The sequence below is a fragment of the Prionailurus bengalensis genome, chromosome C1 (genome assembly GCF_016509475.1).
Source record: "Prionailurus bengalensis isolate Pbe53 chromosome C1, Fcat_Pben_1.1_paternal_pri, whole genome shotgun sequence".
Lineage (NCBI taxonomy): Eukaryota > Metazoa > Chordata > Mammalia > Carnivora > Felidae > Prionailurus > Prionailurus bengalensis.
Genome location: NC_057345.1, coordinates 119,487,438 through 119,515,040, shown reverse-complemented (window position 1 = coordinate 119,515,040; position 27,603 = coordinate 119,487,438). Strand labels below are relative to the sequence as shown.

At 41.3% G+C, this 27,603-nt stretch overlaps 1 protein-coding gene across 6 annotated transcripts in view; it reads right to left on the bottom strand.

The window, feature by feature from the left end:
• Positions 1 to 27,603, bottom strand: part of CC1H2orf76 (chromosome C1 C2orf76 homolog) — a 64,111-nt gene that overhangs the window by 22,359 nt on the left and 14,149 nt on the right. For 4 of the 6 annotated variants that reach the window (XM_043576583.1, XM_043576586.1, XM_043576585.1 and 1 more), the window contains one exon: positions 15,011 to 15,155. In XM_043576583.1, the coding sequence (XP_043432518.1) occupies positions 15,011 to 15,155 (145 nt within the window). Of the gene's footprint in view, positions 1 to 15,010; positions 15,156 to 26,104; positions 26,414 to 27,603 lie in introns of those variants that run through there. The other 2 variants (XM_043576584.1, XM_043576587.1) reach the window with 2 other exon arrangements.

Here is a 27,603-nt window from a genome sequence, read left to right as displayed (position 1 = left end):
CAGCAACGTTCTTAAATGCACTGGCATTTTATTCAATACAACAGCATCTATGCACATTTGAAATATATAGCATTCATGTGTGAGGTAGTATTTTCTATACAGTTGATGTTAGTTTAGCATATGACCCCTTCAGGGTCTTTGGCCAATAGTGGAAACCAATGATCTAGAACAGTCATTACTCTTCCCAAAATTCAGACAACCTACAATATAACTACTCTACCTCAGCAAAGAATGCAAAAAAAAAAAAAACCAAAAAACTAAATATTCTTTTTAAAAGAGTACTTCAAATACCAGTATTAGTTTTCATTAATAACATCTGATGCTACAATACCTACAGAGGGCAATCTTATATCAAAATTACACATGCATATACCCTTTGATCTAGGAATTCCACTTGGAGAATTGATCACAGAGATACACTTTGCACACTCTGCACACGTGTTCAATATAACACATATACCAGGATACTAACTGTAGCACTGGTTGCAATAGCAAATGCTTAGGAAAATCCAAAGAAATGTCCTCCAGTGGGGGGGCTTTGCAAATAAATTATAATATGCCCAAACAATGAGACATAGTTTTCAACTGTACAAAAAAAACAAAAGAGGCCAAGAAAGCACTCTACTAATATAAGATATTCAAGATATGTTAAAGGTAAAGAAAGCATAAGGCTGGCCATTATTTTTCAAGTAAGCCACGTTTTGAGTAAAATGGGGGAAAAATAAGAATATATGTTTGTAACAATCCTAAAATTTGTATGGAACCACAAAAGACCCCAACTAGCCAAAGTAATGTTGGAAAAAAAAAAAACCAAAGCGGGAGGCATCACAATCCCAGACTTTAGCCTCTACTACAAAGCTGTAATCATCAAGACAGCATGGTACTGGCACAAAAACAGACACTCAGATCAATGGAATAGAATAGAGAACCCAGAAGTGGACCCACACATGGATGGCCAACTAATCTTTGACAAAGCAGGAAAGAGTATCCAATGGAAAAAAGTCTCTTTAGCAAATGTTGCTGGGAGAACTGGACAGCAACATGCAGAAGAATGAAACTAGACCACTTTCTTACACCATACACAAAAATAAACTCAAAATGGATGAAAGACCTAAATGTGAGACAGGAAACCATCAAAACCCTAGAGGAGAAAACAGGCAACAACCTCTTTGACCTCAGCCACAGCAATTTCTTGCTCAACACGTCTCCAAAGGCAAGGGAATTAAAAGTAAAAATGAACTATTGGGACCTCATCAAAATAAAAACCTTCTGCACAGCAAAGGAAACAATCAACAAAACTAAAAGGCAACCAACGTAATGGGAAAAGGTATTTGCAAATGACATATTGGATAAAGGGTTAGTATCCAAAATCTATAAAGAACTTATCAAACTCAACACTCAAAAAACAAATAATCCAGGGAAGAAATGGGCAAAATAGACACTTTTCCAAAGAAGACATCCAGATGGCCAACAGACACATGAAAAAATGCTCAACATCACTCATCATCAGGAAAATACAAATCAAAACCACAATGAAATACCACCTTACACCTATCAGGATGACTAACATGAACAACTCAGGCAACAACAAATGTTGGCAAGGATGCGGAGAAAGAGGCTCTGTTTTACACTGCTGGTGGGAATGCAAACTAGTATAGCCACTATGAAAAATCGTATGGAAATTCCTCAAAAAGTTAAAAATAGAACTACCCTATGACTCAGCAATTGCACTAGTAGGTATTTATCCAAGGGATACAGGTATGCTGTTTCGAAGGGGCACATGCACCCCAATGTTTACAGCAGCACCATCAACAATAACCAAAGTATGGAAAGAACCCAAAGGTCCATCAATGGATGAATGGATAAAGAAGATATGGTATATATATACAATGGAGTATTACTCAGCAATCAAAAAGAATGAAATCTTGCCATTTGCAACCACATGGATGGAACTAGAGGGTATTATGCTAAGTGAAGTCAGTCAGAGAAGGACAAACATCATATGACTTCACTCATATGAGGACTTTAAGATACAAGACAGATGAACATAAGGGAAGGGAAGCAAAAATAATATGAAAACAGGGAAGGGGACAAAACATAAGAGACTCTTAAATACGGAGAACCGAGGGTTGCTGGAAGGGCTGATGGGGTAAATGGTGAAGGGGCATCAAGGAAGACACCTGTTGGGATGAGTACTGGGTGTTATACATAGGAGATGAATCACTGGAATCTACTTCTGAAAATATTATTGCACTATGTTATATGCTAACTAACTTGGATGTAAATTATAAATGAATAAATAAATAAATAAATAAATAAATAAATACATTTTTAATCATGAAGAAAAAAGAATTAGCGTTGGATGCTATTTTCACTGTGGTTTTCTATTTTCTACTGCAATCTTTATTTGTTTATTCTGCTTACTTTGGTTTTCATTTTTCTTTCTCTAGTCTCTTAACATAGAAGCTGAAATCATTGGTTTGAGATCTCTTCTCGAATTGAGGCACTTCTAGTCCTATAAACATTCCTCTAAGTACTGTTTTACCGGCTTCCCATAAACTTTGCAAAGTTGTGCATTCATTTTTTTTCAGTTCACAATACTGCGTCTTTTGACCTCTGCTTTTGCACATAGGTTATTCAGAAGTAGGCTAATATTTGGTTTCCAAATATTTTGGAATTTTCCAGAGATACTTGTGTTATTGATTTCTCATCTAATTCCACCGTAGTCAAAAAAAAAAAGCCTACGTTGTACGAGTTTAATCCTTCTACGTTCATCATGACTTGTTTTATGGCTTGCAATATGGTCTCTTGGTATACGTTCTGTGTACACGAGACAGGAATGTGTATTCTGTTGTCCGGTGGAGTGTTCTACAAACGTCAATGTAGCCAATTTAGTCCAATAAGTGTTGTTCAAGTTTTCTGTATCCTTACAGATTCTCTCTGTGTTCCATCAATTATTGAGGAAGCAGTGCTGAAATTTCTCACAATAATTGCAGAATCACCTATTTTCCTTTGCAGTTCTTGAAGTTCTGTCGTGTCAGGTGCATAAACATTTAGAATCCTTATGTCATCTTAATCGGTGTCTTACCATTATCAAATGAGAGTCTTTATCCCCAGCAATATTCTTAACTCTGAATTCTACTTTATCTGATATCAGTTTTCTTTTGATTAGTATCAGCATGGTATAACTTCTTTGTCCTTTTACCTTTAACTGATTTTTATCTTTATATTTAAAGAGCATGCCCTGGGACACCTGGGTGGCTCAGTCAGTTGAACGTCCGACTTCAGCTCAGGTCATGATCTCACGGCTTGTGGGTTTGAGCCCCGCGTCAGGCTGTGTGTTGACAGCTCAGCGCCTGGAGCCTGCTTCGGATTGTGTCTCCCTCCCTCTCTCTCTCTCTCTCTCTCTCTCTCTCTCTCTCTCTCTCTCTGCCCCTCTCCCACTCACTCTCTGTCTCTAAAAAATAAATAAAAACAGTAAAAAAAAAAAAAAACAAATAAAGTGCATGCCTTATTGGTAACACATAATTTAGGACTGCTTGTTATGTCTGTCTTTTAATTAGGGAGTTCAGACCATTTACATTTAATGTGATTACTGATATGATTGGATTGAAATCTACCACTTTGCTATTTGGGTTTGGTTTTGTCCATCTGTTATTTCCTCTTCTACATTCTTTTGACAAATGGCTCTCTGACAATTTTTTATGATTCCACTTTAACCCTTCTGTTCGCCTATAATCTATAACTCAGGTAATGTGTGTGTGTGTGCCTGAACATGTGGTTGCTCTAAGATTTGCAGTAAACAGCTTTAACTTATCAGTCTACCTCCAAGCGACACTGTAACACTTTATAGAGAGTGAAAGAATCTTACGCTTCCAGGGGCACCTGGGTGGTTCAGCCTGTTGAGCAACTGACTTCAGCCCAGGTTGTGAAGTCACGGTTCATGAGTTCAAGCTCTCATCTGGCTCTGTGCTGACAGCGCAGAACCTACTTTGGATTCTGTTTCTCTCTCTCTCTGCCCCTCCCCGGCTTGTGTGCACTCTCTCTCTCTCTCTCAAAAATAAACAAACATTAAAAAAAAAAAGAGGACCATCCAGGTGGCTCAGTTGGTTAAGCATCCAACTTCCGCTCAGGTCATGATCTCACGATTCGTGGGTTCGAGCCCTGCATTGCGCTCTGTGCTGACAGCTCAGAGCCTGGAGCCTGCTTCACATTCTATGTCTCACCTGTCTCTCTGTCCCTCCCACACTCGCACTCTGTCTCTGTCTCTCTCTCTCTCTCTCAAAAATAAACATTGCAGAAATGTTTTAATAAAAAATTTTAAAATAAAAAGGATCTTATGTTTCTATTTCTCCCCTCCTAGGCCTTGTACTAGTTCTGTCATATATTTTCCATAAATGCCACAACATGGTTAGTGTTTTTCTTTACGTGATGAAACATATTTTAAGAAAATTTTTTAAATAAGGGGAAAAAAAGCCTTTCATATTGACCCATGTTTACCATCTCCAATAGTCTTCATTTCTTCGTGTGCCTCCAAATTTCCATCTGGTATCATCTTCCTTCTGTTGGAAGAAGGCCCTTTAACATTTCCCGTAGTTGATGTTTCCTGGTGATGGTCTCTTTCAGCTTCTGTACGTCTAAAAAGTCTTTCTTATGCCTCCATTTCTGAAAGATGGGAATAGAATCCTAGATTGACTTTTTGTCTTTCAATACTTTAAAGATGTCGCTCCGCATCTTCTGACATGCACTCATTCTGATGAGAAGTCTGTGTCTTTCCTCTTTGTTCCTCCTTATATAATGTGTTCTTTTTTTTGGCGGGGGGGGGGCTGTTTTTAAACTTTCTCTTTATCACCAGCTATAAGCGACTTCATTATATATGCTTTGGTATAGCTTTCTTCATCCTTCTTTTGCTTGGGATTTGTTGAACTGCTTGAATATGTGGGTTTATAGTTTTCATCACATTTGTGAAATTTTCGACCATCATTTCTTCCAATACATCTTCTGTCCCCCTGTCCCAGCTCCCCTCTTCATGGTCTCCAATTACACGTATATCTAGCTAATGGCAGCTGCCCCACCCCTCCCTACCGCTCTATTTATTTTTCTTTCGGGTTTTTTTCTATGCTTTATTTTAGACTGTTTTTGTTGCTTTGTTTTCAGTTTAAGAATCTTTTCTTCCGCATCTGATCTACATGTTAATCCTATTCGGTGAATATCCATCTCAGACATTGTAGTTTTCATCTCTAGTTCAATTTGGGATTTTTTTCTTTTCATATCTTCCATCGCTAACATGTTCAACTGTCCGTCTACCTTCCTGAACATTTGCAGTATAGTTATAATAATTTTCAATTGTCCTTGTCTACTCATTCTGTCATCTGCAGCATTTCTGGGCTGGTTTTACTGGATTGATTTCTCTCCTAATTATGGGTCATATTTTCTCACTTCTTTGCATGCCTGGTAAGTTCTGATTTGATTCAGGTCATTGTGAATTTTATCTGGTTGAGTGCTGGATATTTGTGTGTTTCTATAAACATCCCGAGCTTTGTTAAACTACTTGGAAACTTAGATCCTTCCGAGGAGTCTTGCTTTCGAGCTTTGTCAGGTGAGAGCAGAGCAGAATTTACCCTAGGGCTCATTGTGCCTTACAATTTCAGCAGTACCCCTTTAGGTACTCTGCCTGATAACCTGTGAATTACAAGCTTGTCCATTCCGGCTGGTGTGGAGAAAAAAAAACAAAACAAAACTATTCTCAGGCCTGAGCTCTGAGCATGCTGCCTTCTGCTTCCTTCAGATTGTTCTTCACCTTGACTTCCGGTAGTTTCCTTATACCCTTGTGCTGACTGTATTCAACTGAAGACACACGCTCTGCAAATCTTCAGAGCATTCCCTTTGCACAGCCCTCTCCGTTCCAGGTCTCTGTCCTATGAAGTCTCCAGGCTCCCCTCCAGTGTGCCAGCTGTTGAGCTGAACTCATGGAACTCACCAAGTTCTACCTGCTCTGTAGCCTACAGACTCCCTCCAGGTGGTAAGGCGGCACAATCACAGGGGTCACCTTGTTCGCTTCCCCTATCCCAGGGACCACTGTCTTATGCTGCCTGATGTCCGGTATCTGAAAACCACTGTTTTGCATAAATTTTGCATAGTTTGGTTTTTTTTGGTTTTTTTTTTTATTAGTTGTTCCAGGCAAGAGTGAGTTTAGTTCCTGTTGCTCACCTTAGCTGAAAGGAAAAGTCTGGGGCCTACCTATTACATTCTGAAAAGGATGTCCAACTTTACACAGAGTTTTTCTTTTATCTTTCCTCACCTTTGAACTTAACTTTGAGACCTAATGAACTTTTACAAGAGAATCTGGGATTACAGCATGAATTCTGCAAAAATTAATTTAATATTTCATTATTGGAAAGTTGATGAGAAGGTAACCACTAACTTTCCTCATTCACTTAGGTCTCCATGAAAGGCATCCATAGAAAAATTAATAAGCAAAATAAGGCAACTTAATAAATATACTGCTGGCAGTTAGGATGCCCCCCAAAGAAGTCTGACGTGTTAAAACATACATTTCAATATAAAAATCAATAAAGTCTCAAAAATTATTAAAATATCAACAGGCAATAAAATAATTCTTTACCTCATAGTAAAGGCTATAAAAATAGAAGGAGTACAGTTTGTAACTTATTTTTAGACTTTTGGGAAAGCACAAACACCTAAGGGAAAAAAGTGACCAATTCAATGACTAATCAGTATAAGCAAGAACACCAAACACCCACCATTAATCAGAATAATGTCCAATGTTATAACTTAACAAGTTATATAATAGTAAGATTCCAAGGTTCAGCTCTATCGAGATGCTATTCATTTTAATTATGAAATACTCTAAACATAAAAAGTGTGGAGAATGGAAAATTCCTTTAACCCACCAACCAAATTTAACATACTGTCATGACTGCTTCAGATCCTTTTCTATTTTTTATGAAATAAAACAATATAGATACAGCTGAAACCTGTCTTTCCCTAGTCCCCTTATCTCTCCTTTCCTAGAAGCACTAACTGCCCCTAACTTATCATATCCCCTATGTTGTTATACTCTCATTCTATAAGTCACAGCCACAGAAAACAGAGTGTTAATTTGTGTTTTAAGTTTATAGAGTTCAGAATTTAAACTAAAGAATCTAGGGGCACCTGGGTGGCTGAGTCAGTTAAGATCTGACTTCAGCTCAGGTCATGATCTCGCAGTTCGTGGATTCGAGCTCCATGTGGGGCTCTGTGCTGACAGCTCAGAGCCTGAAGCCTGCTTCAGATTCTGTGTCTCCCTCTCTCTCTGCCCCTCCCCTGCACGTGCTCTGTCTCTCTCTCAAAAAATGAATAAACATTTAAAAGAATTAAACTAAAGGATCTACAGTATATTTTTTAGTACAAACTAGAAAGCATCACCTCAACATAGTGTTGAAGGACGGGTCTCTTTGTGACAAGGTGATAATGTGCTGTGACTATGCTACTACAAAATTACCCTGTTCCTTTCTAAAAAAAAAGGGGGGGGGAACAGGAGACTGCTTCTTTACAGCAGCATGTGAAATAATAAATGTAGAAAGAACCACACAGTAAGAAAAATCCTGATTTCTAGCAATATCAGCAATTCAAATAAGGATCACTGGTAAATACTAAATCTGCTGGAAACAAGATATGTATATGGTCTCAATGTTTATCACTCCATATGCTACTTATTAATTAGAAAGATACTTTTACAACAGAGAAATCCAGCAGCCAGTGCCTTAACCAAATGACTGAAATCTGTATGACCAGTAACAGGACAAAGCAACATCAAGTGCTTTCGGATATGATGCAAACAAGAATGAGTCACCTCCATCGGAGGTCAGCAAACTATTTATGTAAAGGCCAGCTTGTCAACATTTTAGCTTTTGTGAGCCACACGGTGTCTGTCACAGCCATGGCTGTGTTCCAATAAACTTCATTTACAGAATCAGGTGGCAGCAGGTGGCAGGTCAGACTTAGCTTGTTGTAGCTTGTCCATCTGCAACCTAGGCGGTAATCCTGCCAAAAATGTTTAACCTGAATCTGATGAGAAAACAATCAAATAAATCTAGATAAAAAAAATCAATATAGTGACAGATAAAAGGTGGGGGGGCTGCTCCAGATCAAAAGGAATTAAGAAGACATGGTGTGCCAAGACACAATGGAACCTGAGATACATGTTTCTAAATGAAAGAAACCAGTCCGCCAAGACTATATATTGTGTAAGTCTAAGTGCATGATATCCTGGAAAAAGCAAAACTAGAGGCATTAAAGGGCTCAGTGGTTGCCTGCGGCTTGTGGGGGAGGATAAGCAGGCAAACCGTGGGGGATTTTTATGGTGGTGAAACTATTCTGTACAACAGTGTCATGGTGGCTACACAACATTAGTCATCTGTTGAAGCCCACAGAACTTTAGAGCACAAAGAGTGAGCTTGAATGTGTGCAAAGTGAAAAACCACCATTTAGGAGGGCGGAAGATGCCAGGAAAGATTGCAGATAGTGACCAAAGAATCCAGCTGCATTGCAAATGTACGAAGCAACCTTCCTGAAGGCAGTGAAAGAAAGGCTGCTGATCTAATTAACCGTGGCAATGAAGAGATTCTTGTAAGACCAAGGCAAAAGGAGCTGCACAAAAGCACTGTGCTCTAGTTAATATCAAGTTGCTTCCCAGAGGGTACAGATGAAAAACTCTGATACTGCTAGACATGTAAACTGGAATTAAAGAATTAAGTAAGTGGATGGCAGAGGATGGGAGCCAGAGTTCTCATTCTTGGAGTGGAAACACAAATCCGCCAGGGGAGGAAGCTAGAAGGAGACATGTTGGGATGGACTGGAAAACATCAGGAAGGACTCATGTTTACCACACAGATACAGATGGTGACATGAAAACACTTGGGGATGTGTGTATGCGCACAGGCTGCCCTTTCAGTGGAGAGAGCTTTATTTTTGTTTGTTTTTAATATTTATATATTTTTCGGAGAGACAGACTGTGAGTAAGGGAGAAGCAGAGAGACAGGGAGACACAGAATCCGAGGCAGGCTCCAGGCTCTAAGCTGTCAGCACAGAGCCCGACGTGGGGCTTAAATTCACAAGCCATGAGATCATGACCTGAGCCGAAAGTCAGACGTTCAACCCACTGAGCCAACCAGGTGCCCCTCAGCTGAGAGAGCTTTAAAGAACAATACCCCAGGAGTAATGACCACACCCAGATCTGCGTTCAGGGACCAGGGATCCTTTGAGAAATGGCTGATTCTGGGACAGGGACAGGAAATCTACACAATGAGCCTGAAGCATCTTATAGCGCCAGAAAGTAAGAAAGTACTCAAAACACACATACACACAGAGACGGTATACAAGGGATGAAGGAGTTCTGAACTGCAAGTCTGGACAAACCCTCCACAGCTTTTTTCTGTTTTGTGGGTGAAATGATTTTACATTTAGAAGGTCTCACATGTTACAAAATATTTAAATGCTTCCAAATCAAAGATTGATTAAAAGGTCTTATATTAGCTAGATAGCTGGTTTGGACACTATTCTGAATCTAGAAAGTCATCTATATAAGGTAGTATATACAGTACCTCTGTGATCAGAATATCTGAATAACATCCATCCCCCATATGTTAATAACAGGTTTATTTTATTTTATTTATATACTCATACATAAATATAATCTGTATTTATATACTTATTTATAAATAAATGAGCTTATATTTACTGCATTTATATAACTTTAGGTTTTAATAGCATGATGTTGTGGAACAGTGATTGTCAATGGAGAATGAATCCAATTTAACCAAAGTTCCTTGGCTGAGGGAGAAGTACAGACAGACAAAGCAGGAGACTAGATGAAGGACAGCAGAAAAGTGAAGAACAGTTAGAAAGGCAAGAAGTTATCTAAAATAACCCCAAAAGATCACGGCATGCCTGGGTGGCTCAGTCGGTTAAGCATGGCTTCCGACTTCGGCTCAGGTCATGATCTCATGGCTAGTGAGTTCGAGCCCCGCATCAGGCTCTGTGCTGATGGCTCAGAGCCTGGAGCCTGCTTCAGATTCTGTGTCTCCCTCTCTCTTTGCCCCTCCCCGACTCTCACTCTCTCTCTCTAAAAAATGAATAAACATTTAAAAAAATGTTTTCAATAACCCCAAGAGATCATTCATCACAATGACCACTTTTGGCTCTGTGCAAAATTCACTGTGCCATGGTGGCAAACCTCTCTGCTCGCTGTCCGTGTTCAAAACGCTAGCGCAAGGTGAACTCCATGCAAAGACTCACTGACAGTGGGTCCATTTAGCTCAGAGATCCCACCTCAGCAAGTGAGGCAGGAGAACAGAAAGGAGGCAACTTAGCGCGGTGTTTAAGAGCACGCGTTGTACAGTTAAACTGCCTGTGTCGAATTGCAGCTTTGGCTTTTATTAGCCACGTCACCGCAGGCAAGTGTGTTAACCTCTCTGTCCCTCAGCTGGTTCACGTGTAAGATGAGGACATAACCGATCCCACTTTAGAAGGATTCTGTGAGGATGAAATGAGATCACCTAGTTAGTTTAAGCTCCAAGCACAGGACCACATACAAAGTTGGTTATCATTATTACTTGAAAAATTCCCCAGAAATAAACTCTTTGGTCTTCGTCACATACAAAACTGTAAAAGGTAGACAGGTGGCCCACCGACCTTTCAGAGAGGTTCCACAGTGCTTCCAATCGGATAGGCTTGGGCACAGAGCCCACACCCCAAAAGTTCACCTTTTAGAGTCCCACCTGCATGTGTCCTACCCCAACAAACGAAAACAAGCAGCGGCCATGTTGTTACTAACACGGGTAAAAGATGTGGGAAGGCGCGGCCGAGCACCGGGCTGTGATCGGTACTGCTGCTCTAACGGAGAAGGCGTCCTAGGGTACCTAGAAGGAGAAGAGTACAGTGACCCCGGGGGGACTATGTCTCTTTCTGCCACTGCAGCAGCCTGAAGATCACACCTCATTCTCAAGGACTTCAGGAAGAACCTATCCTGCACCGTACCAAGAACATCAGAGCGCTTACAAGGTCAACACTAAGAAACGCTGTCAGCCATAACACACAGACAGGTTTTAAAGTAAGCAATGTAGGGGTTTGTTTTTACTTCAAAACCCAAATATGCTTTTTGGTGTTATCTTTTCCAAAAGCAGGACACTCTGCAATTGGCAATATCTTAGTGCCAACTCTCAACTCCCCCCTAAGAATTAAGAACACAGCAACAACAACACATACTCTATCCGTCAGCCTGTAGTTACTTTCACGAACAATTATGTTCTCATGAAATCTTTCACAGTCACTACAAAGCCAACTGACTGGTCTGTCTTCTGTATATGTCGCCCACCTTGACCTATACAGGTAATACTGAGTAGTAAAACTACCAAAATTAGAGGTCGGGGGAGATGTGAGGGAGAAGAGTTGAGAAGATTTACAAAGTCAATCAGGAAGTACAATGTCAAGAATTCACCACATTTTGGATTTGGAGCATGCGCTCTAGGCTCAGACCCAGCCTGATGGAAGAAGGCCCCCTGAGTGGAGACCGCTGATCCCGAAGAGGCTGGTCTGCCAGATGCCTGGCCTTGCCCAGAGTCTGACCACGTCTGGCATGTTCCGGGACAGGGCTAGCTGGGACTCCATCCCAGGCTGCGGGGGGAGGAGGAGGGTATGGAAAAATGAATCAACCTGCACTGCAGTCCTGACTGGTGTCCTCATCTGTGTGAGACAACATGTGTGTTCAGAGCAGTGAGGGATAAATAAAATACTGATGATGGTGGGGGGAAAAAAAAAAGGAATTTACCACATTTTAGAAACTTAGCTATATACATTTCCACTGCATATATATAAACCAAGATACTGGTTTTGCAATATCATTCTCCAGTAATGGAATCAGAGCTCCTCAGAGAGATAGGTGCTTCCAGGGCTGAAGCAGGGAAAGAACAGGACAAGTCTGGGACACCTTGTACCAAAAAAGTAAAGAAGTGCTCAGAGAATGATGGGGACGTGTTAGAAGAGCCTGGGGCCCGATGGAAGGGGCTGTCACCAGCCAAAATGGGGATACCTGGAGCATCAAAATAAATAATGAGGGGCGCCTGGGTGGCTCAGTTGGTTGGGCATCCGACTTCGGCTCAAGTCATGATCTCACGGTTTGTGAGTTCGAGCCCCGTGTCGGGCTCTGTGCTGATAGCTCGGAGCCTGGAGCCTGCTTCAGATTCTGTATCTCCCTCCCGTCTCTGTCCCTCCCCTGTTCATGCTCTGTCTCTCTCTCAATAATGAATAAGCGTTAAAAAAAAATAAAAATAAAAAATAAATAAATTTTTAAAAATTAAAAAAAACCAACAAAATAAATAATGAGAGTAAAGAATTATAATCCTCTGACTAAAGTAAGAATCTGCGAGTCCACAGTGATATGATTAATGATTAAATAAATAAATGGGATGGCGGAGGTGGGGGCTGTTCCTTAGTGGAGAAAAACAACTATCATATGTAAGAGGAAGGACAGAATAGGAAAAATCACCATTTGCCAATTATCATCATAATCACTGATCCCGGCAAGAATCATCAAAGAATGCTACACTGGTGGATCAAAGTTTGAGAAGTAACAGGATATTCACATGGCCTCAGAATATATCCCTACAAACTACTTTTTGATTACGATTAAAATTTGCAGTGGAGAAACCTGACAGACTCCACTCCAACTAACTGATCAGAGTTACCATTGCCAGTACTGGTGTTGATGGACAGTGGAGCTTCCTGGTGTGATGCACAGAGAAGCCTGCATCACGTCCGGGACTGCTCTGCCAAACATAGAACCTAAACCCAACTGTGAGAAGACACCAGAAAAATCCAACCCAGATGCACTCTATAAAAACAACTGGCCCGTGCTATTCAAAGCTGCCAACGTGGGACGCCTGGGTGGCTCAGTCGGTTAAGCATCCGACTTCGGCTCAGGTCATGATCTCACGGTTTGTGAGTTCAAGCCCCGCGTCGGGCTCTGTGCTGACAGCTCGGAGCCTGGAGCCTGCTTCGGATTCTGTGCCTCCCTCGCTCTGTGCCCCTCCCCCGCTCATACTCTGTCTTTCTCTAAAAAATAAACATTAAAAAAAATTAAAAAAAAAAAAAGCTACCAACGTGATGAAGACTGCAGACTAAAGGAATCACAATGTCAGGGGAGCCTGGGGGGCTCAGTCGGCTAAGCGTCCGACTTCGGCTCAGGTCATGATCTCATGGCTCGTGAGTTCAAGCCCCACGTCGGGCTCTGTGCTGATAGCTCGGAGCCTGAAGCCTGCTTCACATTCTGTCTGGGTCTCCCTCTCTTTCTGCTCCTTCCCTGCTCACACTCTGTCTCTCTCTCTCTCAAAAAGAAAAATAAACATTAAAAAAAAAAAAGTCAGGGGCGCCTGGGTGGCTCAGTCGGTTGAGCATCCGACTTCAGGTCAGGTCACGATCTCGCGGTCCGTGAGTTTGAGCCCCGCGTCGGGCTCTGGGCTGATGGCCCAGAGCCTGGAGCCTGCTTCCGATTCTGTGTCTCCCTCTCTCTCTGCTCCTCCCCTGTTCATGCTCTGTCTCTCTCTGTCTCAAAAATAAATAAACTTAAAAAAAAAAAAAAGTCAGATTAAAGGAATTGAACGTAGCATGTGCCCTTGAATTTTCTTTTGCTATATTTCAGTGTTAAGTTCCTGATTTTGATCATTGTACTGTAATTATGTACGAGAATTTCTTGCTTTTAGGAAATATACACTTAAATATTTAGAGATAAAGGAGAATCATGTCAGCAATATACTTCTAAATGGTTCAGAAAGAAAAAAATGAAGGGGCAAGTTCAGTAAGAGAGAAAAGGGAGAAAAGGAGACAAAGGTGGAGGGGAGGGGAGGCTAAGGTTAAAAAACAATGTAACAAACCACTAACATTTCAGGAACCTCTGTGAGAGCATCTAGGAATTCTCTGTCCTATTTTTGAAACTTCTCTGTGTCTGAAATTATGTCAAAGTAAAAAAAAAAAATTAAGTTGGATATAAAGTGATACATTTGCCAAAACTCAGGGAACTGTATGTAATCTGTCCATTATATCATATATAAATTAGATTTCGATTAAAATAATAAAAGCTTATTCCAGAAGTTTTATCAAATGTTGATGATTGGAACACTTCAATAATTAAAAACAGGGGTTAGAAACCCATCGAGGTCCTACAAAAAGCCTTCACTGACTTCATGCCTATCGAACGTCAAGCTCAAAATGAAAAACGAACACCAGTTGGTCTGGCTGTCATTTCTGTGATCACACTGACCCACAGCACTCATGATTTTCCGGCTATAAAGACGGAGGCCTGCCACCTTCCGAACATGCTCCCCATGAGGCCCTCTGTGTGCTCAGCCAGGTAACGCCATGAGCTACACCACATTCCCTTGTTAATCAATCTCCAAATCCATAAACCCACCACAAGCAAACCGAGATCTTAAGTTTTTTTAATTAAAAAAACGGGGGGGGGGGGGTGGGTTGGAAGTGGCACCTGAGTGGCTTGCTCGGTTAAGCATCCGACTCCTGGTTTCAGCTCAGGTCATGATTTCATGGTTTGTGAGTTCAAGCCCCATGTCAGGCTCTGCACTAACAGTACATACACAGCCTGCTTGGGATTCTCTCTCTTTCTGTCTCCCTCTGTCTCTGCCCCTTCCCTGCAGAGGCTCTCTCTCCCTCTCTCAATTTAAATAAATACACTTTAAAAAAAAAAAAAAAGGCGGGAGGGGGAGGAAGAAGCCAAACATGAGGGTAATGATTCCCGCGGAGGGCACACGCAATGCCCAAACAGCCTTGGGAAGATATTCTGGCTGATGCCAAAGCCCAGACCAGGAGCTGGCCTAGCACCTGGCTGAGAACCTAAATTAATATCTTTCAAAGTAGTTTTAAAAGATTACCGTCAATATAGTAGTCAACTATTTTTCTCAAAATACTGATAAAATGAAATGATTAAGACATCTCATACCTTGCTTTAGAAATACTATAAATTCCTTTGTAGTTTGGTCCAAATTAACTCCATGATACACTATAGGTTTGAAATTGCGATGCTCAAAAGAACGAATGAGGCGTACTGTAATGGTCACTTCTCTGGAAGCCATGCGGAGAAATTCCTGTGGCGAGGGACATGAGAACAGTCTGAATAACATCCATTCACAATTACCCAACAAGCGTGCATTTCCACCATCAGCTCCAGGGCGCCCGGCCATCGTTCCCACGCTGCATGGTTACTGATGGAGTCCCCAAACCCAGGCCAGATCCCAGGCACCCAAAAGGGTCCCAAGGTGACCCCCGTCTGTCCACTGTGACCCTGGACAGCTCTGTCACAGTCACTGATGTCCTGATTGGCACAAAACGAACAGGGCCCAGAGGAACACAAGTGACACGGGTGTGTGGGTGGGTGTACGGGAAGAAGTGGGGTTTCCAAAGGGATGCATGGCATAGACATGACTGAATGGGATTTGCTGTGCCAGACGTCCCCTCGCTGGGTCCTGAGACAGAGTCAGCTGACGATACGTCACGGTGTAATCTCACAACGGCTGCCAGATTTCAGTGCTGATTTCATTTTCTGCTGTGGTGTTTTCCCTCTTTCACACTATTGTTTAAGCACGTTCGCCTCATTCTAAAACTACATGCTCGTGCTATGTGCCAGCTGTTAATGTCATCGCCCCTAACTCTATCATCAAACCATGGGGTATTACACTGATTTCAAAGATGAGGAAACAGACTTGGAGAGACTGCACAAATTGCCCAAGGCCGTAAAGCAGGTAAATAATGGAGCCACGTTTAATTCCAAACTGATGCCTGAATCGTGGCTCCCTTGTTTACCTGTTCCAAAGCCCATGCTCTCATACACTATCAGAAAATCACACCAAATTATTTCCTCCTCAAAAATCTGCAAAGTTGCTTATGATCTAATGAGAGAATTATGGTCTACTTCTATCCAGTAATAAGTACTTCATGCTTTCAACTCTGCATACAATTTGCAGCTGTAATATACAATTATATTTGGGAAAAAACACCTGTAATACTACACATTAGACATCTAAGCTCCCTAGTAATCAGAGAAATTCAAAATAATGAGATCACTTACTGAACTAACAGACTAAAAAATCTGATAATATCTAGTGTCGGCAAGGGTGTAGAGCAATGAGAATTTAATCAGGGAAGGTGGGCATCCCAAACAGGTACACTTTTGGAGACAACCTGGCAATATTTAGTCAAACTGAAGATATATGCTCCTTTCAATCCAGCAATTTCATTCATAGGTACCTGAGGGAACCTCCCAAATATGTGCAAAAGAACATTGTTTATTAATTCCAAAAACTGGAAACAAAATGTCCATCAACAGAAGAGGTAAGTAAACTATGGCATTCAGTGAAACAGTATAGCCACTAAAGATAAATGGACTATACACACCAACATAAATGAATCTCAAAAATATGGCAAACGAGGGGCAGCTGGGTGGCTCAGTCGGTTAAGTGTCCGACTCCAGCTCAGGTCATGATCTCACGGTTCATGGGTTCAAGCCCCGCACAGGGCTCTGTGCTGACAGCACAGAGCCTGCTTAGGATTCTTTCTCCTTCTCTCCCCCACCCGACCCCCACTTGTGCTCTCTCTCTCAAAATAAATAAGTAACCTTTTAAAAATATAAATTATGGCAAACAAAAAGAAAGCAAGTTGCTGAAGAGTCAGAGCACATTACCATTTATGCAAAGTTCAAAAACATAGCTTGCTTCCTCAAAAAATTAAAAATAGACCTACCCTATGACCCAGCAGTAGCACTGCTAGGAATTTACCCAAGGGATATAGGAGTGCTGATGCATAGGGGCACCTGTACCCCAGTGTTTACAGCAGCACTCCCAACAATAGCCAAATTATGGAAAGAGTCTAAATGTCCATTAACTGATGAATGGATAAAGAAATTGTGGTTTATATACACAAACGTGGCAATGGGAAAGAATGAAATATGGCCCTTTGTAGCAACATGGATGGAACTGGAGAGTGTGATGCTAAGTGAAATAAGCCATACAGAGAAAGATGCCATATGTTTTCACTCTTATGTGGATCCTGAGAAACTTAACAGAAACCCATGGGGGAGGGGAAGGAAAAAAAAAAAAAGAGGTTAGAGTGGGAGAGAGCCAAAGCATAAGAGACTCTTAAACACTGAGAACAAACTGAGGGTTGATGGGGGGTGGGAGGGAGGGGAGGGTGGGTGATGGGTATTGAGGAGGGCACCTTTTGGGATGAGCACTGGGTGTTGTATGGAAACCAATTTGACAATAAATTTCATATATTGAAAAAAAATTACTTAAATAAAAAAAATTAAAAAAAAACCATAGCTTGTATTACGTTTAAAAATGAGATAATTGTTATTTCTGAGCCAAAGGAAGGAGTATGCAATACGAAACAAGTACACAGACCACTTATATTGGTAGAAGTTTATACCTTAGGCAAGGTGTTCGGTATATGGGTCGTACGTTATTCTTTACACCTTTTAATGTGTTTGGACTCCTTCATAATATACACCACAAGCTACACTAATTTGGCCTAGAAAGTCTTTCTGCCTCATAAAATGCTGATACAATATTTTACTAAGGTTGAGGGAATATATAGACCATTATATATGAAAAGTAAAGGTTCAAGCTGCTTTAATACATAATTTATAACTAATATTGTTTATATTTAAATGAATGGTTCTTAATGAACTGAAAATTATTTTCTCCCCCTAAAATAAAGTTAAGGATTCACCTTATAGTCTTGCATAGTGGTTAATGGCCTTAAATTAACAAATCTTTTGGGGCACCTGGGTGGCTCAGTCAGTTAAACGTCCCACTTCAGCTCGGGTCATGCTCTCACGGTTCGTGAGTTCAAGCCCCGTGTCGGGCTCTGTGCTGACAGCTCAGAGCCCAGAGCCTGCTTCGGATCCTGTGTCTCCGTCTCTCTCTGCCCCTCCCCCACTCAAGCTCGCTCTCTCAAAATTAAACATAAAAAAATTAACAAATCTTTTGATAATTCCAATATTAGCTATGACATTATTTCTTCTTACACTGGATTACAATGCTCCCCCCCCCCCAATTCTGATCCAAGAATCTACCAAGTAATAGCACTTCAGCAGACATCCACAAAATTACAATTTAAAATACACTGAAGTACTTAATAAAGCAAACTCCTTTAAAAAAAGGGATATTATAAAAGAGTCCTGTATTTTGTTTTTTTTAATGTTTGTTTATTTTTGAGAGGGACAGAGAGATAGAGACAGAGAGTGAGTGGGGGAGGGGCAGGGAGAGAGGGAAACAAAGAATTCCAAGCAGGCTCCAGGCTCTGAGCTGTCAGCACAGAGCCTGATGCGGGGCCTGAGCCCATGAACCGTGAGATCAAGACCTGAGCCGAAGGTGGATGCTCAATCAACTGAGTAAAATGCATCTAAAATTTCTGTATTTTAGAAGCAGCGTTAGCAGGTTTGTTAAAAGCATGACTACTTCTTCCTCCTGTCATCAAGCTCCCACAACAAAGAAGCCCTCCAAACGACACCCACACATATGCAAGCCACACATGCCAGGAAGCCCTACAGAGTAGTCCAAGTGCCTGAAGAGTTTAGAGACAGACAGAACTAACTAAAAACCACCTCTACCTCTTTGCTGTAACACAAAGTTGGATCCCACACAGTAGAATCTCAATGAATAGTGGTAGCTGCTTTTAGCAATAGTCAACTTGGGATAAAATAGGGTTGGACATAAAGGCAGCTCATTTAGACAGCAGTAGAAGATCCTAGATTCCCAGGTGCCATAAATGAATCATGTAAATGGTCTAAGGAGGCTGGGCAGGCTGGCACATGCATGCCTTATGAAACTGTTTTATAATTACAGGTTTGTTTCTTTCCCTTAATACAAAGCTTCCCAAAAGTCATACTTAAATAGCTGAAATTGCAAGTCTGCATTCATATCTAATTTGGTCCACAATGCATTGCCATCTTCATGGGAAATTTGTTGTTATTTGTATCAGTAACTAAAGAATAACAGCTACTGTCAGAAACCAGCCATTTCCGGATTTGTTTTAAGGACTGCGGGAATTACAGCTTGTTGGTTTAGGAATGCAGACATAGTGAAGAGCCAGTTTAGAAAGCTAATATTACAGATTATAAAACATGACATTTTCCCAGAGGTTCAACCTACTTAAAAAAAAAAAAAAGAATGTCTTTTTTTTTAATTTTTTTTTTCAACGTTTTATTTATTTTTGGGACAGAGAGAGACAGAGCATGAACGGGGGAGGGGCAGAGAGAGAGGGAGACACAGAATCAGAAACAGGCTCCAGGCTCCGAGCCATCAGCCCAGAGCCCGACGCGGGGCTCGAACTCCCGGACCGCGAGATCGTGACCTGGCTGAAGTCGGACGCTTAACCGACTGCGCCACCCAGGCGCCCCAAAATGAATGTCTTTTAAAATCTCGTCAGATTTAAAAGACATTCCACTGAAGGGACAGAGAAACCAAAACAATACACTTGGGAATAAATTAATAAAAAATACTCAAGGACAGACAAAAGATCTGAATAAATGAAATGACCATGTTCTTAACTATGAAGGTTCAAAGCTGTAAAAGAATCAATTCTCCCCTAAATTATTCTATAAACTGAATAAAATCTCGATCAGAGTATAAAAGGTGCTCTAGGAACGTGTCACAAATATTTCTAAAATCTATCGGAAAGAATAAATTTGTGAGCTTGGTCATCAAAGTCATAAAAAATGAAAAAAAGCACCAAGTATTGAAACACATTATAAAGCAACAGGCATATAATAGTAATACATGAATTAGCTGGTATGATTCATATTCTTACAAAAGTCAAGAGTAAAAATGTTAAAGGACAACTTAAGTAATTTAATTAACTTAGGCAATTTAAGCTGTGATAATGAAGCAGGAAAACCTGGCAAATCAGTGGCACACAACAGAAAACTCAGAAACAGACTCTAGGTTAGAGAATTTGGTACAAGAGACAAGTGGTATTTTACATTACTGGGGAAAAGATAGTTTACTTAACAAATGGCATTAGGAGAATGGTCAGACATTTGGAGAAAAGTAAGGCTACGTTCTTACCTCACTCCTTATACAAAAATAAATCATATAAGGAACAAATATTTACATTTAACTGTAAAACCATAGACAGGCACAAGAAAAATGGGCACATATTTTTATAATCTTAAAAGGTAAGAAAGCCCTTCCTAACTGAATAAAAATCAGCAACCATCCAGAAAAAGGCTGACAGGTATAACAACAGAAATATGTCAGGAAAGACCAATATCTTGGTAGAAACATGGGTAAAGGTACTTGGTTATCTTTACAAAGCCAATAATGTGAAAAGTTGATCAACTTTACTAGTAACTGACAAATCGCAAATAGAAACAGTAAGATAACAATTTTGCCATCAGATTGGTAAAATGTTTAAAAATTTTAAAAAGTGGCCAAACCAGTGTTGGCAAGGATGTGGAGAAATACTTTTACACACTATGGCTAACAACATAAAATGGGCACAGCCTTTCTGGAGAGGAGTGAGGTAATCAAAATTTTTAGTTTACCTGCCCTCTGACAGGGCAATTTCTCTTCTAATCTACCCCGAGAAAATTATTACACCAAATATTTTATAAATCCATGAGTTCGTAATGATACTTTTAAAAGGCCAGTCGCGGGGCGCCTGGGTGGCGCAGTCAGTTAAAGCGTCCGACTTCAGCCAGGTCACGGTCTCGCGGTCCGGGAGTTCGAGCCCCGCGTCAGGCTCTGGGCTGATGGCTCAGAGCCTGGAGCCTGTTTCCGATTCTGTGTCTCCCTCTCTCTCTGCCCCTCCCCCGTTCATGCTCTGTCTCTCTCTGTCCCAAAAATAAATAAACGTTGAAAAAAAATTTTAAAAAGAAAAAATAAAAAATAAATAAAAAATAAAAGGTCAGTCGCTCTGGGAGTTAACATGGCACTTGTTTTTCTGAAAATTGGTTTACCAAGGTGGGATGGGGCACAGAAGTGAGAAAAATAATCAAATTTTATGCTTTTCTTATACAGACTGCATTTCACGGTTATCAAACAGCTGATGAAGAAAAGTTATTTTTTCTAGAAGAATTATAGCTAAAAAGGAAAGAATGATAGGATTTTAAATTTTTTTTATATTTATTTATTTTTGAGAGACAGAGTGAGAGTGGGGGAGGGGCAGAGAGAAAGACACAGAATCCGAAGCAGGCTCCAGGCTCTGAGCTGTCAGCACTAAGCCCAGTGCGGGGCTCAAACCCATGAACCGCAAGATCATGACCTGAGCCTAAGATGAAAGGTCAACTGACTGAGCCACCCGGGCGCCTGAAGAATGATAGAATTTTAAAATCATGATTTACATAGCTATCAGAATGGCTAAAATAAAACATAGTGATAACATCAAATGTTGGTAAGGGTGCAGAGAAACTAGATCTCATTCACTGCTGGTAGGAATGCAACTCTGGAAAAGAATAGGTCAGTTTCTTACAAAACTAAGCACGCTCTTATCATCCGTCCTGTCAACCGCACTCTTGGGCATTTATGCCAGAAAAATGAAAACTTAATGCTCACACAGAAACCTGAATATGAGTGCTCGTAGCATATTCATTTGTAATACCCCAAACCTGGAAACAACTCAAACATCCTTCAACGCGTAAATTGCTACACCAACTGTGGTATATCCATATCATGAAATACTACTCAGTAATAAAAAGGAATAGACTATAAATACGTGCAACAATCTTAATGGGTCTCAGGGAAATAAAGCTGAATGAAAAATGCCAACCACAAAAGGTATCATACTGTAGAATTCCATTTATATGTCATTCTTATAATGACAAGATTACAGAAATGGAGAACAGATTGGTGTTGTCAGGAAAGGAGGAGAGAAGGGAGCAGGTGTAGCTATAAGAGGGTAGCATAAGACAGCCTTATGATAAAAATGCTCTGATTCTTGACTGCGGTGTTATCCACATTGATCAATACGTGTGATAAAATTGCATAGAACTAAATACATGTGCATGTAAAACTAGTGAAATCTGTATACCATCCATGGATTGTATCAATTCCCTGGTTGTGATGCTGGACTATATACTCAAGCAAGGTATTAACCACTGGGAGAAACTGCGTGAAGGGCATAAAGGAGCTCTCTGTATCATTTCCAACGGCTGCATGCGAATCTACAATTATCCCAAAATTATTAGTTGCTAAAAATCATCATTTTGAAAATTCTATGAAATAATAAATGTAAGGAAAGATCATAAAGGGATGCCAAAATGACGAGGCACAAGATTGATGGGAAACTTTAGAACAGATACATCGGGGGGCTGATGGCACCTGAACTTACTAACAATCAACCCTCATGAATGAATGATGCTAGTTTCCAGATCTGACTTCCCATTTATGGGCTATCACGACAGGTAAAAGAACACGTCAAATGACACCAGAAGGAGGCTATCAGTCAAGTTCAGACTGGAACATTCTACTCAATAAATGACTTGGTTTCTTCAACAAATAACATGATAAATAAAGAAGGGGTAGAAAATTATAAATTAAAAGCGACTTAAAGAGATATATCAACCAAAGCAACATTTAGATGGGTTGTGATTTGCATAACATTAGATCATATTAGGAATTAATGTCAGTTCTGTTTACTTGATATTACGTTTGAGTCCTTATCTTAAATTTTTTTTAATGTTTATTTTTAGTGTTTGTTTATTTTTGAGAGACGGAGCATGAGCAGGGGAGGGGCAGAGGGACAGAGGGAGATACAGAATCTGAAGCAGGCTCCAGGCTCTGAGCTGTCAGCACAGAGCCCGACGCGGGGCTCGAACTCACAAACTGTGAGATCATGACCCGAGCCGAAATTGGACACTTAACCGACTGAGCCACCCAGGCGCCCCCTCTGAGTCTTCATCTTAAAAGAGTAAGGTATATGGGGCCCCTGGGTGGCTCAGTTGGTTGAGTGTCCGACTTCGGCTCGGGTCATGATCTCACGGCTCGTGAGTTCGAGCCCCGCATCGGGCTCTGTGCTGACAGCTCAGGGCCTGGAGCCTGCTTCCGATTCTGTGTCTCCCTCTCTCTCTGCCCCTAACCCACTTGCATTCTGTCTCTCTCTCTCTCTCTCTTTCAAAAATAAATAAACATTAAAAAAAAAAAATTAAAAAAAAAAAAGAGTAAGGTATATATAGGCAAAATGGTATGAATGATTTGCTTTCAAATACCCTGACAGAGGAAAAGTAAGTATGAGAGTGTAGATTTGGGGGGAAAGAAGGAGAAGAAGAAGAAGAAGAAGAAGAAGAAGAAGAAGAATGGTAGGGGCACCTGGGTGGTGCAGTCGGTTAAGCATCCAACTCGTGATCTTGGCTCAGGTCATAAGCTCACAATCTGTGAGTCTGAGCCCCACATCAGGCTCTGTGCTGATAACAAGGAGACTGCTTGGGATTCTGTCTCTCTCCTTCTCTCTGCCCCTCTCCAGCTTGTGCTGTCTCTGTCTCTCTCCTCTCTGTCTCTCTCTCTCTCTTAAAATAAGTAAACTTAATTTTGGGGCGGGGGGGGGGGAAACGAATGGTAGAACTAAGCTGGGTATATACGGGGCCTCGTCATACTATCCTATTTTTTTATGTTTAAAATTTCTCACAAGAAAAATATTCTAAGAAAAGGTAAGTACATGTAGATGTACATTCAATGAAGCTGTTTTTCACTAGAGTGCTTCCAACAGTTAACAAAAATTAGAATCCATCTAGAGGCCCACTGGTGAAGAACTGGTTAAGTAAATTGTGTCACACAGCTGCCGTAAGATAAAATCCCCTGCAGCCACTAAGGGCGATATGGTTCCAGGGACACTAACTTTGAAAGCTGCCTATGGCATATTAGTGAATAAAAATAAACACAAGCGAGAAAACGGCAGGTACGTAGTATCTCCATAAGCACGGCGAGACACTGTCCAGATGCTGACAGTGGCTTTTTTTTTTTTTTTTAATTTTTTTTTTTTCAACGTTTATTTATTTTTTGGGACAGAGAGAGACAGAGCATGAACGGGGGAGGGGCAGAGAGAGAGGGAGACACAGAATCGGAAACAGGCTCCAGGCTCTGAGCCATCAGCCCAGAGCCCGACGCGGGGCTCGAACTCACGGACCGCGAGATCGTGACCTGGCTGAAGTCGGACGCCCAACCGACTGCGCCACCCAGGCGCCCCAACAGTGGCTTTACCGAAATGCTGACAGTGGCTATCTCTGAATGGTAGACATACCAGAGACTGCTACCTGTTTTATATGTTCTTAATATTGCTAGATGTTTTAATAACAATTATGTGTTTTTAAGTTTAGCTGTTTCCCTGTATGCTTACTTTCATGTGGTATGCACCAAGAAAAAGGTATTTTTAAAATGAAGCCATTTCCGTTTCTTTTAAGAAGAGATAACTGGACAAAAGCAAACAACCCAGGACTTATCAAGACTGTCAAGGATAGACGAGGCTAGAGACTCAGTTAGGCAACCAATAATGCATTAAGGGTTACCAAATAAATCTGAAGCACATGCAGCCCAGGCACCAGAAGTAGGTCACACGCCCAGGACGAGTCTAACCTTGTCCAAGATGGCACAAAGGCCCTGGGTGCCCAGCCCTTCCCTCCTCTCTGATGTTACCTGTCACCACCACAGTCCACCTTCCATGTATCACTCCAGCATCAGTGACAGCCCATAGTTTCCCACACATACCACGCTGTTTCTAAGCCTCTGCCATACCTTTCCACCCCCCCGGCTTTCCCCCCAAACTCCCTCTGCCCCTCGCCTCTCTGCCTCACCGTGCAAGCAAGCATCCTGCAAAACTCAGTCCAGACCACCTGCTCCGGGACATCTCTGCTGCCAGCTCCGCCTCTGCCCCAGGCTAAGCCAACAGCCCCTCTGCTCGCCCACAGCACTGGGTCATGCCGCAGGGAAGACAACTGTTAAAGCGGGTTAGCGTACAAGCCCCTTGAGGGAAAGAAGGTTCCATGGCTTATTTTTGTAGAGCCAGCAATACGTGTGGCCTGAGGCACATCACAGCCCCCCAACGATGTCAGGAGAAGTAATGTGCAGCTGAAGGGCTGAGGAAATGAGGAAAATCTGAAGCCTTTCCTACGGACACCCTGCCAAATCAGTCCTGCGCAGTCACGGTCCCTAGGGTCTATGAGCTTTTCCACAGCCCGTGAAAGTGTTTGAGACCTTAAAAAAAAACAAAAACAAAAACAAACAAAAAACCTTATTACTCCAGAATATGAAAACGTTTTAAAAAATCAAAATTAACATTTAATCAAATACCTACAACATATAACCTTTCAACAGCAACTCAGCTCTGTTCATAATTATATGTCAGGTTTTATGTAACATATGGGTACATTTTATATGATGTAAGGTGGGGATTTGAAATGTTATAGTGCCGAGGGGTGAGGGGCATGAGAGAAGAAAGGAAGGAAGGAAGGAAGGAACGAAGGAACGAAGGAAGGAAGGCAGGCAGGCAGACAGACAGACAGACAGACAAGACAAAAGAAACATAACAGTGCCTGGGGGTTAGGAAGGAACCTCCTGCCTAAAACCTCCCTGCCTAAAAAAAACCTGTTTTGGTACTTCCCCAGCTGGTTTGGGATCATGAAGTAAAAGCCATATCCAATGCAAACTAAATTCTTGAAAGCACTGGGTGTTGAAACCAATTTGACAATAAATTTCATATTTAAAAAAAAAAAATTTAGGGGCACCCGGGTGGCTCAGTCGGTTAAGCGGCCGACTTCGGCTCAGGTCACGATCTCACGGTCCGTGAGTTCGAGCCCCGCATCGGGCTCTGTGCTGACCACTCAGAGCCTGGAGCCTGCTTCAGATTCTGTGTCTCCCTCTCTCTCTGCCCCTCCCCTGTTCATGCTCTGTCTCTCTCTGTCTCAAAAATAAATAAATGTTAAAAAAAATAAAAAAAAATTTAAATAAATGTCCATCAACTGACAAATAAATAAATAAATAAATAAATAAATAAATAAATTCTTGAAAGCAAAGATGCAAACACAAAATGTGTGTAGGAACCCCCTCACCTGGAGCTCCCAGGTCCCTAACAGGTAACCAGCGCATCATTCAGAGCCAAGAATGGATGCAGCCCAGCAGCCTCCCTCCTGGACCAGAATTCCCGGGTCCTTACAGGATAGGTTGGAGCTGTTTTTTCCGACCCAGGTTTCAGAAGCACAACCAGCAAAGGTGGAAATTCAGCAGGGAATGGTCAGGGAAAGCCAAGCCAAGCTGCATGCCAGCTTCCCTGAAGGCCCAGCTGTTCTCCTTCCAAGCCGGCTCCCCTCCTCGTGGCAAAATTCCGAGCTGAAGCACTATAAACCAGTTGGCACAGGCTCCTGAGGTGAAAAAATAGACACCGTACATAAAAGCTCAGAGCCTAGCATTAGGACAAGCACAAAACATGCATATTCGCAGAATACTCCATTGTTAACTTTAAGTTATCTCTATCAGCTCTAACTAACTACAGCCGATTCCAGTTATTTGCAGTAGACAAGGTCTAGAAAGTGAATCAGTGAATATTGAACCACTGCCCCTAAGGACATACAGGGTTAGGTTCTCATGAGTCTCTGGGATGTCCGGTCACAACATTTTCATCAAGCAACCAAAATATAACCTTGTTTTTATGTGTGTTGATGTTTAAAGATGCCTCTTTTATACTGTTGATTTATTATCAACATTCAGCTCACAGCCAACGGCACTGTAACTCGGGTCTGGGAAAAAAAAGTTGATCTTATACACGTATTTTTCTTCTTCGGGCATATCACAGCCTTCGTGCACTCAGAAACACCAGACTGCACTTCAGCACTACACGTAGCCATTTTGGAGAGTGGGTTCACCAACAAAAAGCACAACGATGTGAAAAGTATGGCACTAAACAGAACGTAAACCAGCCACTTGTTTACAACCTGAGAGCTGAAACAAGAAGATCCCCCTGTTTCACCTCAGCCGGGAGCGTGAACACTGGTGAACTATTTTTCACTGTTCTGCGCATGTTATTTCCACCAAAAAACTACTCTGAGTATTGCTTTCAGGGTTACAAATAAATTGTAGTGAGTTGGCGAATTCATAAATAAAGAATACGCAAATAATGAAGACTTTCTTACCAAAAAAAAAAAAAAAAAAAAAGTACATGTGCCTTTAAAAGCATTTGAAGAAGGCATGCTCTTGACCTTTTTGTAAAAGAATGGAATCCAGAACGAGTTAACTATTAGAAGCTTTAAGAGTATGAAAGTAGTCAACATTGAAGCAGTCAACGAGGGGAAGATTCTATAACCACCAGACAGTAGAGGGCACTGGGCGACCTTCCTTCCTGCAACCAGCAGGTTTCTGAGAAGTGGTGTATTACGTCTTGAATTTTAACAGATTCCTAGGGTGCATCATTTTGAAAAACTAAACATCTTTGTAAAGTTATATCTACTTCCTAAATTTAAGTATTATAGAACCAAAGCTGCCATATATCAAGTTTGCTTTAAAGCTTGTAAATAATCCTATGCATTGCTAAATGTCATCCAAATGTGTCATTTCA